General features: G+C 39.1%; 1 protein-coding gene across 2 annotated transcripts in view; it reads right to left on the bottom strand.

Annotated features, from left to right (window-relative positions):
• SNX24 (sorting nexin 24) overlaps window positions 1-13373 on the bottom strand; it is a 170477-nt gene that overhangs the window by 73038 nt on the left and 84066 nt on the right. Inside the window, exons 1-2 of one of the 2 annotated variants that reach the window (XM_064366221.1) lie at window positions 9772-9848; window positions 8363-8446 (exon numbers count right to left, since the gene is read on the bottom strand). In XM_064366221.1, the coding sequence (XP_064222291.1) occupies window positions 8363-8425 (63 nt within the window). In that variant the 5' untranslated portion in view covers window positions 8426-8446; window positions 9772-9848. Of the gene's footprint in view, window positions 1-8362; window positions 8447-9771; window positions 9849-13373 lie in introns of those variants that run through there. The other variant, XM_012448361.2, reaches the window with a different exon arrangement.

Here is a 13373-nt window from a genome sequence, read left to right as displayed (position 1 = left end):
TTAATCTTTTCAATATTCCTAACAATTACTTTCCAACTCCATTCATGAAAACTCAATGATAGTTCTCAGCTAAGCCTTTTGGGACAGCAGTTTTAGGGGGTAATATAAATAAAGAAAAATTTCTTTGCAAGTTGCATTAGAACTGTCTGTGGTAGACAGAATAATCCTTCTTCTGCAAAGATACCCAAATCCTAATCCTGTGGATGTTACCTTATATGGCAAAAGGGACTTTGTAGATTTGGTTAAATTGGTGGTCTTAAAATAAGAAGATTCTCCTGGATTGTTAGGGTGGGCTCAATGTAATCACAAGGATCCTTATAAAAGGGAGGCAGCAGAATAAGTTGGAAGAGATTGGGAGAAACAATGTCACTGGCTCCGAAGATGGAGAAAGAGGCCACGAGGCAAGGTGACCTCTAGAAGCTGGAAAGAATGAATTCTGCCCTAGAGCCTTCAGAGAAAATGTCATCCTTCTGACACCTTGATTTTAGCCCAGTGAAACCCACTTCAGACTCCTCACATCAGGAAGTGTACGATAATAAACTTATATTGTTTGAAGCCACTAAGTTTATGGTAATTTGTTATAGCAGCAATAGGAAACTAATACACTGCCTCTAAAAATGAAATGTGCTTAATTGCTAATTAAAAACTTGAAAAAACCTACCAAGGTTGCTCCTTTACTAAACATGCACAGAAACAACACAGTTATGAATAAGAAAATGCACGGAATTAAACCTGGGCAGCTAAAACTATAATGAAAAATTCTTTCCATACGTAAGAGTAAAATTTGTTGTACATCACAAAGAAGGGGCCCACGTACTGGCTAGAGCAGAGGGGCCATCTTTGCCTCTTAGGTAGAAGTCTCACATGAGAATGGTAAAGCAGCAAGCGCCTGGGTCCCTGACAATCATGAAACCACCACACCAGCACCAGACATTTATGGAGGAAGGAACCAAGTTGTATCTGCTAATGTCATCATTATTTTGGTTTTAGAGTCACTTGCAGCCAAATCTAATCCCACATAAACAAGGGATGTGGCTAGCACTGCTAGCTGCTTAGCCAATATTCATTCCCTCCTTCTTTCGGGGGAAAAAAAATCAATGTCATTCAGAGGGCTAACATGTTGAGCTACAAATTAGTTTTCCAGGTTCCCTTTTAACTAGGGTGACCATGTGACAGAGTTACCAATATGTGTACATGTCTACTGGGGGTAGGGCTCTTGTTTTCCTAACAAAAAGCAACAGGCTTTTCTTGCCAGAAAATGCAGAAGCCATTCCTGGAGGGGTAGCAGCTATGTTATCACCATAAGTGTGAAAGTCACAGACTAAGATGAAGACAGTGAAGCAGGGAAACACGAAGAGCCCAGAATACAAATGTTGTGAGATGCCTGCATCACCATGACTACCTGCCTTTAGTTTTCCTATGAGAATAATAAATTTCTTACTTGTTTAAGAAATCTAATCAAGTTTCTATTATATGCAATCAAAGACACTACTAATATAAAGGAATCACTTGTTCTAGTTTAAGTCAGAGATGCTCAATAGGTTCCAAGCAGAGATGTTGGGTAGGCAGGTGGGTATGGGTCTGTAAATGTGGGGGTCAGAATATATGGGTATTTAGAGCCATGTAACTAGAGGAGATGGCATTAAGACTTAGGTACAGATGGAGAAAAAAGACTGTGGTGGACAGAATCCTAAAATGAAACCCCTGGTGTAAACGCCTTGTATGATCCCCTCCTCTTGAGCAGGAGTGGGACCTGTGACTATGTCGGGACAGTCACTCCCATGATTACATTGTGTTATATGTGATAGTCCTAGCAGATTGCTGGCTTTCAAGTAAGGTGTCATGCGATGAGAGGGCTACATGGCTAGGACCTGAGGGTGGTCTCTAGGAGCTGAGAGCTGCCCCTTGTGTTCAGCCAGTAAGGAAAAAAAGGGACCTCAGTCCTGCAACTGCAAGCCACTGAATTCTGCCTGAATGAGCTTGGAAGAGGGCCCCAAGCTTCAGGTGGGATGGAGTGGCAGGGAAGAGAAGCAGGGCAATCACTGGAGGAAGTGGGGGAGTAGGTTTCATCAGGAGGACAGGGATAATCAGACTGTGCCAGATGATGGGAAGTCAGTAACTTGGGTACAGAGAGAAGGGCAGTGGGGAAGTAGCAGCTCCTCTTTTAAGGAGTTCTACTACAAGATTAGGAAGGAGTGCAATGGGATGAGTGCAGAAGGGAAGCATGGGGCCAAAGGTAAGCTTTATTGTGTGAAACAGAAACTACTGCAATAGGTTCATATATTGATGAGACTGATTCCATATTGAGGGGGAAGCTGATAATGCAAGAGACAGAGAAGGAGGGAGATTTATAATTCCTGACAGTGGAATAAATACATATTTCATCTCTATATGCTCTGAGGCATTTCTCAAGAACAAGGCCAAAATGCTAAATTATTCTGTGGTAATAAGCTTATTAAGTTTCACTTTAAACATAAAGAAACTTCCTTTCAAACTACTGAATCACAACATATATTTCAGAATAGAAAATCACTCCATTATATGTTTCCCCTTTAAAAAAACTTTTGAAGATCTAGCCCTGAAAACATTTTTCCTTTTTTATTTATGTCAAGAGTACTGAGGAAGCGGATCATTGTAGCTGCTGGGATCTGTGACAGCATTTGTAGGTGAGTAATGAATTGCTTTAGATGAGAGACAAACCCAAGACAATATGTTTCCAGTAGGGCTCAGCTGCTTATAAGATAAATACTCCTCTGCCACTTCATCCGATGATTAACGGCCTTTCTGATTCACATAGATAAGTACCAGATTCCACGATACCACAAACACAATCCCCTTTTCCTGGTGTGACCACTCCCTTTTCCTTTTTTATACTGTTAGAAGAATTTACACAGAACTTACTCCACATAGATCTACCACTGCATACATTGGTTATAGTAACCATTTTCTACAAAGAAGCAGAAAGACTTTTCCCAAGCACATGAATGAAAAGAATGAAAAAGAAAAGAGAAGTTAAAGAGGTGTGACACATTTGGGGATAAAATCCCATCTTCCCCCCAGGATTCCCTTTAGAGAGAATGTACAGGGTGCTGTGCTACTGGTTTGATCCCACATGGCGGGTTTTTGGTTCTTCTTTATTGTCTACTTCATGGAAATAAATACAGGAGAATGAAGCTTTTTACTCAAGCCAAAAGTAGTCAATAATAAAAAATGAAGATCGTTAATTTAAAAATGAAATAGCACCATATTTCACTGAAACCTCTGTGAATAAAAAGATGGGATGCAACTGACAGAAAACAGCTGGGAAGGCATGAAAATAAAATGTGCTTAGCAGTTTACCATGCTGGAAAGGTTTTTCTGACCATACATGCAATTTTTGGCCTAGGGAGGTAAAACTCTTTTCAGGAACCACCATTTAAAATAGTAAATTATTTGGCCGTAGTGGGGTGTGGACAGGTGTAGCAGAGGCACACGGGAAAACACTTACAAGCTTGAAGGCTCGCCTTGTCACAGGAGCCTGTGCCTGGGCTGTAACGAAGAAGACTAGGATGGGGTTTTCTTTCTGTTTTGGTGTGGACGTGGTGTTCTTCCCACCTAGTACTAGCAGAGGAGCTACAAAGGCATCAGGGCAAGCACAACCTGGGGTTAAACTTAACAGAGAATGCAAACTCTCACAGTAGAAACTGTTCCTCTAGTAATTCATAAATACGAATGATGCTCTCCAAATATGCCATTTGCCAAATACTTATATAATGCCCAGTATGTGCCCAAGACCCTACTAGACACTCTAACAGTGTGGAAGATGCAAAAAAGAGGACATGGTCCCAACTTTTTAAAAATTACCTTCTAATTAGACATAATTTGGGAATTACAGTTTTATCTCATATGTTTCTAAAATTTAAGCAGAAATCTCTATTCTAAATGGAACAGGAGTCCTAAGAACAAAGACATTAGGGAAGAAAGGGAGCTAACATGAAAAAAGGAGAACTTGCAATGTCTTGGTGTGAATAGACCAGAACACAGAGGAAAGGACATTCAGCAGGGCAAAGACAGGTGGGAAGCAATTTTTACAGCATATAATGGGGTAACGGGAGATACTGGCTCAGCTGTCATTGAAGGCTCTTAGAAGGAGTGAAAAATAAAGTTGGCCAGCAAAGGGGTTAGTAATAGACAGAACAATGGTTTCTTCAAAGATGTCCAAGTTCTAATCCCCAGAATCTGTGAAGGTCTTTGTTTACATGAGAAAGGGGTTTTTGCAGATGTGATTAAATTAAGGATTTTGAGAAGAGGAGACTATCTTGGATTATCTGCGTGGCCTCAATGTTATTATAAGGGGAGGCACAAAGAAAAGGGCATTGAGTTTGTGGTGTGGTGGAATCTGGTACTTATCTGCATGAATCAGCAAAGCTGTATACACATGGTGTCGAGTCAGAGGAGAGGTGATGACAGGAAACGTTATGATGGATACAGAAGCTGAAGTGGAGTGATTGCTGGCTTTGAAGATGAAAGAGGTCACAGACAAGAAATGCTGGAAAAGGCAAGGAAATGGGACTCTGTCTTAGAACCCCCAGAAGACTCAGCTAGAGTCAGATAATAAATTTTAAGGCCAGATGTGGTAGCTCACACCTGTAAGCCCAACACTTTGGGGGGCCAAGGCGGGTGGATCACCTGAGGTCAGGAGTTCGAGACCAGCCTGGCCAACATGGTGAAATCCCATCTCTACTACAAATACAAAAAAGTAGCTGGGCATGATGGCACATGCCTATAGTCCCAGCTATTCGGGAGGCTGAGGCAGGAGAATGGCTTGAACCTGGGAGGCGAAGGTTGCAGTGAGCTTAGATCACACCACTGCACTCCAGCCTGGGTGACAGAGTGAGACTCTGTCTCAAATAATAATAAATAAATGTTAAGCCGCTGCATTTTTGGTGTTTTGTTACAGTAGCAATAGGAAACTCATACAAGGTTTAAGATTATTGGCCTTGAGGGTAAATGTCTATGATGGTAGACAACAGAGACTTGTTTCAGTGTATTTGAGTAAAAGAATGAAGATAAAAATGGTGTTTTAGGAAAACTGTCCTGCATCAGACTGGATAAGGATCTGAAACGGTTCAAGTAATACTGATATAAAGTAGTAAGATTCTGGACTGGGACAGTAGGAATAGAAAATGAAAATTTAGGCTGGCCACGGTGGCTCATGCCTGTAACTCTAGCACTTTGGGAGGCCGAGGTGGGTGGATCACCTGAGGTCAGGAGTTTGAGACCAGCCTGGCCAACAGGGCAAAACACCATCTCTACTAAAAATATAAAAATTAGTCAAGCATGGAGGCAGGCGCCTATAATCCCAGCTATTTGGGAGGCTGAGGCAGTAGAATTGCTTGAACCTGGCAGGTGGAGGTTGTGGTGAGCTGAGATCGAGCCACTTCATTCCAGCCTGGGTGAAAGAGCAAGACTCCATCTCAAAAAAAAAGAAAAAGAAAAGAAAAGAAAATGAAAAATTAAGGCCGGACACCGTGGCTCACACCTATAATCCTAGCACTTTGTGAGGCCGAGGCGGGTGGATCACTTGAGCTCAGGAGATCGAGAAAATGAAAAATTAAGTAGTGCATATTATAGGAATTTGAAAGATAATGCAAGGTAACAGAAAGGCAGGAACAAACCTGAAGGTTTAAAACCTTGAAATGTATGGTTCTAAGCTTTGTGACTTCAGTATGTGTGATGGAAGTAGGTTAGAAAGGGTTGTGTCTAAGTGATAATCATACTATAGGAATTCTCAAACTTTAACAGACATTAATCATCTGGGGTACTGCAGATTATTGGGCTTCATTACAAATATTCTAATTCAGTATATCTAGGGTGTTGCCCAGGAATTTGCCCTTAGATAATTCAAAAATGCCAATCTAGAAAAACTAAAAGAAAATGGAATCAAATACTCATCATAGCACAACAAGACTAATTTTAGATAGCATCTGAAAGGGTAAAAACAGACATATTAGAAAACATAAAAATTTAACACCTGCATAAATTAAAACAAATGTCGTAACCAAAATTAAAAGGCCCTTGTTAAAAAACACTTCCAGCAAATGGCTAACATTGTATTAATAGGCCACACAAACTAATAAGCAAAAAAACCTGAGACCCTAGCAGATAAATGAGAAAGCACATAAAACACACAGTTCAGAAAAGATGGACTACAACTCCTAAACAAACCTAAGAAACACCTATTAAAACAAGGCAACATACATGCTTGCTAATAAATCTAATTTTTGAAGGGGTAATATAGTTGAATATTTCAAGAGGATTAAGTAACAACAGATTTAACTACATTTAAAGGGAAAATATTTTATGTTAAACTCTAACATTCAAAGCATTTCACAAGATTCAAATGTGGAAATTTAAGGTACCAAAACTGCAATAAAAGGGTAAGGTTGCGTGACGTGGCAGCGGCAGTCAGTCAAGCCTGAGTACTCTGATTGCATTTTTTACCCATTTCAACCCTTCTTAGCACACTATCTTACAGTCAAACTTACAGATTTATGTTTATTTTTATACCCCATCATTATCTGTATTTCACTGCCTTTTAGAGTTACCTTTTTGCCAAATCTAATACAATCACAAGGGGGCAAGTAAAGGAGACTTGTAGCAGCTGCTAGCCCCTTGATAATACATAAAATTAGACAGTGTATCCCAACTAAAACTGCTCCACAAAGCTATTTTTATCTCTATGTCCCTGTAAAGCTGTCTCAAAGGCTTCTAAAAATATTCAAAATTGGGAGATTTGATAATTTCTATTCTATTAATGGTAGTAGATCTCATTATATAATTATAAGAATAGCTAAAATTAATTATTAATAGAACTGCAAATATTGAAAGAAGAGAGAGTCCTGAAAAATCTAGAAATTTTTTTGACCATGAATAGTTACAAACTGCCTATACTTATTGGGGAGAGGGTCCTCTTCTGCAGAAGAAAATAAACTGTATTAGAGCAGAGAACAGGGTGAACAAGCCTCCACTCCAGAAGCACAGGCAGTCGCGAGCTCGGGGCAGGCCTAATTGGCAGTCACTCAGCTGTGCCTGGTGTGGAGCTGGTCCCTGAGTATCTGGAGAGTACAGCTGGGCTGTGCTAGGGTCATGGAGTGCTGGGTGCTGACCTGGGAGGTTAGCGAGGCGCCTGCATATGACAAGCTGCTTCCTCCAGACTGGTTAACAGAGGCTGAGCAAGGCAGGGAGTATTTGTTTTAATCCCACAGTATGGACTTAATTTCATCAGGTACCCAGCAGAAACCTCACTAGGATTTTTTCCCAAAACACACAAACAAAAACAGAATTCCCTGAGAAGGAAGTGAGCCCCAGACTCCAGATTTGTTTCTCTTTGGAGCACCCTGGGGTTGGAGCTTTTGAAAAGTCACTGGCAACACCTGCTGTAAATCTTTGTTCACCTGTACTGTTTCTTTTCCAAGTCAACTTGTGTTGAACAAAGTACTAACTACAGAACTAGATGTGGATTATCCCTTGCCGACCTAACAGAAAAGTGTACCGATAACTTAGAGCTCCCCTTTAAAAGAAAACAGAAGGAAACAGTCTCATTCATCTCTCATTAATATCCTGTTAACGTTTATACATTTATCCTGTTAGCAGGATTTTTCTGGGCAATTTCATGAGGCATTTCTAGATATTAAAATAATTTCAGCACACCAATAAGAATTTATAACTTAGAAAAAATTAAATTTAGGTAGAAAATAAAGAAGCATTCACTCTCCTATGCTTTAATAACCATTTCTCCCCAAAACTCAGCTCTTCTTTTTGTCTTTCTGTTTCATTTATCTAAGACCTTTAATGAAGTAAAGCCTAGAGCTGAAACATCAGTTTTGTAAAGTGGCTCTACAATTCAAAAGAAGGCTAAGAGCTTCCTTTAACTTGTGTCCCCCAGTTTCTGAATACACAAGTACATGTATATGATCTTTTCCAGGTACATGTAAGTATAATTTGAGTTTAATAAATGTCTTCCTGGAAGACAATCATTTGCTTTTTCTCCCCTTTCTGTAAAGAACATTAAGTGTATTTCATGGATAAAACAGGGTCTGCGTCTTATTCTTTCTGAACTGGTAACATTGAAAGCAACATAATGCAAACAGCTTGCAGCCTCAGATTTTTATATGTAAACGATCTTAACAGAAAATCTACCTATTCAGAAAGCATACCTTTAAGGAACTGAACTTATTCTAAAAAGAAATTTACTTCATGATACAAGACATTGTATATACATACCCAAGAAATATCAATGCTCTTAGAACCATAGAGAGGAGTGTTAACATTATACCATCTGCCACATAGAGAAAAGAAAAACAACCAAAAAACAAGTTACCTTTTTGTGCAAAGCATGAAATTCACTGTATCTTTTTTCGACAAAATGTTTTCTTCCATTCATTAACACTTCTATCTTAAACACCTGAGGAAAAAATTTAGCAGATTAATTATATTAGTTCAATACCCTCAATTGTCTGATGTGGTAAGTTTGTGACCGTGATATATTTCATTCCTTTAATTACAGTAGCTGATCCCCCAAAACCCAGCAGGCTCAGGAGACCCTGGCCCAACAGCACTGATTAATGAGCACTCGAACCAAAGGCTCACTAAGAAAGTACAGCATTCTCCAAAAACATGTCTAAAAACAAGGGAAACTTAAATGCATTAAAAAGGTACCTAATTTTTAATAAGATAATATTTCTTGCTTAAAATGATAGCACTGAAATAATACTCTTTACCAGAGTATTGCAAGAGGAATACTCTGGTAAAAATCTCAGGCATGTGGCATTCCACTATGGGCATTTCAATGTAGGCAGTACTGTGTCATCTATAAGACAATCATGCAAACAGCAGTACATTTTAGGTTAATTTCCTCCTAACCTGCATATTCATCTCTAGTCTCAGCTGGGCTTATTCTGCTGTTTGCAAAACAGGGAAAATGCAGTAAAGGCTCATTTTCCCTGCATGATACAAGTGACAGCTTGTGCTCCTACCTCCACAAGGTTGAAAGGCCAGATGAAAAGGCTCTCTGGGTGCACTAATTAGTAGACACTAACATGACATTTTCTTGATTCTTGGGTCAGTGGGTCAAGACTGGGAACAAGGGATGAAAAATACTGCGAAATGCTCATGAAAATACAATGTTAAGGTCAGATGGGGAGGGATGGTTGGCAGGATCTAAAGAGGAGCTCTGTCATTCCAAGAGTTTGTATGTGACTACTGTTTTGCTAAGTGAGAATTTATAAACACTAAGATGAAGGAATATTGTTTAATTACATAATAAGCCTAATTTTCTATTTCAATTGCCCTTCTGAAAAAAATACAAAACTGTAGCTGAGATCACGTGACATTAAAAAGTATTAAAAGCATGCTTACTTTTAGTCTAAAAATAAGAACGACTTAAATTTAGCATATGAGATATAAGGTTGCTCATCTTCATTATGAAAATAGATTGCTATAGCTCTATATTTCTGTCTTATATGTTAAGTATGACTGTTTTAGAAAGCCAGAAATTATGTCATCAAACATAAAATCTGTTTGCATTTTTGTGCTTCTTTGAATCAGAAACAAAATATTCTGCTGCATGGTTCAGTTTAAGAAATCTGCTTTTATGAAGTGGTAAATTTTCAATAATGTAATCAATATTTTATATTAACATTTTGTTTTTCACAAAAAACAAAATGAACTAGTACAAATATTTTCTTCTAAAACCATTTACATATGCTTCAAACTCTCAGATATACTTACACTGTTTATTAGAAAAAAAATGTTTATTAATTCACCAGAGAAAATTCTTCTTCTTCAAAGACCCTGACAGAAATAGAATCAGGAAAACACCTCAAGAAAACAAACAAGAGAAGCACAGCTTTAACTTGGGGGCTTGAGTTATAAGCTACAGAGCCCCTTTTTTACTATCAGGTCCCAGACTGAAATCAGGACAATATGGTAGCAGTGAAAGTAGTTTTCATCTGCTGAGCTTTCTGAAATAAACGAGATTATGTTCTGGGTCTTATTGCTTGAGGCTTTATCACAAAACCACCACCTTAATTGGCACATTAGCTACAGAATCTATAAAACAGGGAGAAGTTTGAAAACTGTGCAAGGCTTGACCTACTGGCTCACCCCTCAAAGCACCCCCACTTGAAGGCCAAGGTAAGACAAATTACACAACAGCTGCTTCACAGAATGTCATCTCTTCTACCGACCAGATGGTTACATGACCGAGTTCCACAGTTACTCTTCACAAGCACTAAATTCTCAGTGCGGGCCGGGGGAGGGTGGATGTACACACCCACAGGAATGTTTGTGATAAACTTTAATTTTTGTATTTTATAATGTTACAATTGGAAAAACACACAAGATGTCTAATACTATCAAGACTTTCTTCTAAATTCTGGGAAAATATCTTGGAAAGGAAGTCGTTCATCAGGATTTTCATGATGAAGTGAAGCAAGAAATAGTCAATTTAATAAATCCTATTTTCCTGAATACCATGCTAGGTCATTTTTGTAAAGCCTTTCCAACTTTCTTACAGATGTTGTCCGTGCTGTCTGGAAATCCCTTTTGTTGTTTGGCTCTGCTGGCAAACTCCTAGTAGTGATTATGCAACTCATGAGGTGGCAGCCTCCAGGATGGTGCTGGGAAAGCACTCAGCACAGAATCTGCCATTCATCTATTTATTTATTCAACAGATATTTACTGAGGGCCTGTAAGTGCCCAGGAGTTGTTCTAGGCTCTGCGGTTCAGCAGTGAACAAAAAAGACAAGAGGTCAGCTTTTATGGGGCTTACATTCTATCCAGTGAGGGACAAAAAATACCATGATTTAGGAAATAATCTGTGACATGAAGAACAATACAGCAGGGTGACGAGATGGTGCTCCATGAAGGTACTGTTTGGGGATTGGTCAGAGAAGGCTTCCCTGAAGAGGGAGGCGGTGAGAGGTACTGAACTTGGGGGTAAATACCAGCAAAAAGGGATGCAAGAGTTGAGTGTAGGCCAGATGTGGTGGCTCACACCTGTAATCCCAGCACTTTGGGAGGCGGAGGCAAGCGGATCACCTAAGGTCAGGAGTTCGAGACAAGCCTGGCCAACATGAGAAACCCTATCTTCACTAAAAATACAAAAATTAGCCAGGCATGGTGGTGGGAGCCTGTAATCCCAGCTACTTGGGAGCCTGAGGCAGGAGAATCACTTGAACCTGGGAGGTGGAGGTTGCAGTGAGCCAAGATTATGCCACTGCACTCCAACCTGGGCAATAGAGAGAGACTCCTTCTCAAAAAAAAAAAAGTTGAGTGTGTTGCCTAGAATTTCAAACTGGCTGTGGGTGGACAAGGACTGTTTTCACTCCTGTTAAAAAAAAAAAAAAACCCACACACTTTAAGGTTAAAACGAAGGGCACTTCTGGACAAGGAGTAACAGGAAGGAGATGTAGCCTCCCACTTGAAACTGGGCAAATTAAATAGCTGCACAAAATATGTGGGAAAAAATGGCTCTCAAGACATTGGACATCAGGAAATGAAGGACAGTGAGAGACAGGAAACAAACAAGGTGAGCCCTACTAAGACCTCAGCTTGCTGCCCAGGGAGAAGCTAACCAGTCCTCAGCCCAGGGAAGGGGCCCTCGGGTCCCCTGAGTTAAGGAAAGGGAGCTGGGGGTATGGGAGAACAGTGAGCTGCACCCCGGGAGAGCGCCTGCAGCTGAGGAGGCCTCCCTCAAGTATTCAGGTGAAAACCTATGGGCACATGAGACTGGGAAAACTACCCAAGGATGAAAAAGGATTAGAGCTCACATGCAACTAACAATGGTGACTGTGTTCAAAAGCCGGGACAGAAAACCTCATCATTCACAAGGCATTAGTTACAGTACCCTGAAGGTTCTTGACTCAGAAGTGGGGAAAATGAACTAGATTAAAAGTTGTTTTAGTCCAGTTTAACAACACTTGAAAGCCAGATCTGAAGAGATCGAATTGTTTCCGGGTAACTTAACCGCATGCCAGAACAAAGCTCAAGAATATTTTTAGGACTATAAAAATATCTAGAACCCAACAAGGTAAAATTAACAAAAAGGTTGCCAGATTTCCCCTCGAATGTACTAAGTTACACTGTTACTAATAGGATATGGAATGTCTGGCCCATCCTGGTGAACATAGTCACTTTGGCCAGTCTGGTGCATAAAATGAGAATTAATTGGGCATATTTTGACAAGTATGTATGGTGGCATAAGTTTCCATTCCAGCTATCTCACATAAAATTACATATAGGCCTGAGCTGCCTGTTTATTTTTTATTTTATGTATTCATTTAGCTATGTTACTCAAGCTAGAGTCAAACTCCTGGCCTCAAGTGATCTTCCCATCTCAGCCTCCTAAGTAGGTAGGATCAGAGGCCCATGCCATTGCGCCTGGCTCTGACCTACCTGTTTAGTTTTCTATTCCTAGAGACATCTTTCCTCAGAGTTTTTCAGAAATCGCTTCTGTATAAAGTAAGGGAAGCTGCATGTAATTAAACAAGTGTATTAAGGATTCCATTTAGGTTTGCTTAACAAAACAAAAATCATTCTGTTCATTTGACTAAATTTTTGCCACAGTTCTAGAAACATTAAGTCAACAGAATTCAAATTAAAAAGAAAAACAAATGCCATTACTTTAAAGGAAAGAATCTGATCCCCAAGTATGGTTTTTATTTTATGTCAGAGACAACTTTTTTTCCTTTGTGGTAACATCTCTAAAATTATACCAGAAGTCAAGGATAAAATATTTCAAAATGTGGGTTTATACACCAATTTTTCAAGAGTATGTCTAATAAATAAAATAAACTTAAGCTAAGGAAGGACTTAACTTATATTCCAGGTTGAATGGTCTGTCTCAGAAACTCATACCTTACAATGTTGATCACTTCTAAAGCAAAAAAAAGAGGAAGAGAAAGAAAAAAAGGAAAGTATTCTCTCTAAGAGATTAAAAGTATCTAATAAATAATTCAAGTGCCTGACAAATACAGATGGGGGTTCTATATACAAATAAAGATTTAAGCCCAAGATTCCAAGTAGTTTAGGTCAGTGTATTGTTATGCTGGTTATCTGAAATATACATGAAGGACAACTATCTGCTTAGAATATGACTTTTCACAAATACATATACATGTACATGCATATATATGTATATTTAATACTTGTTCATCAGAACAAGATGCACCAAATAAATATTAAAGCCAGGCTTAAAATCAATATTCTCTCCTTCTTTAGCAGGAATAAGCAATCAAGATAATAAAATAAAGAAGGTTGTTATTCCACTACAAAAAGTTAAATCTCTTAAAGAGCCATTTTGTTTTTTTTTTTTTTTGAGACGTAGTTTT

The sequence above is a fragment of the Aotus nancymaae genome, unplaced genomic scaffold, assembly GCF_030222135.1.
Source record: "Aotus nancymaae isolate 86718 unplaced genomic scaffold, 86718_ANA_hifiasm-v0.15.2.pri h1tg000064l_0, whole genome shotgun sequence".
NCBI lineage: Eukaryota > Metazoa > Chordata > Mammalia > Primates > Aotidae > Aotus > Aotus nancymaae.
The sequence above is the reverse complement of the archived record's forward strand: the minus strand, read 5'-3'. Positions and strand labels throughout refer to the sequence as shown.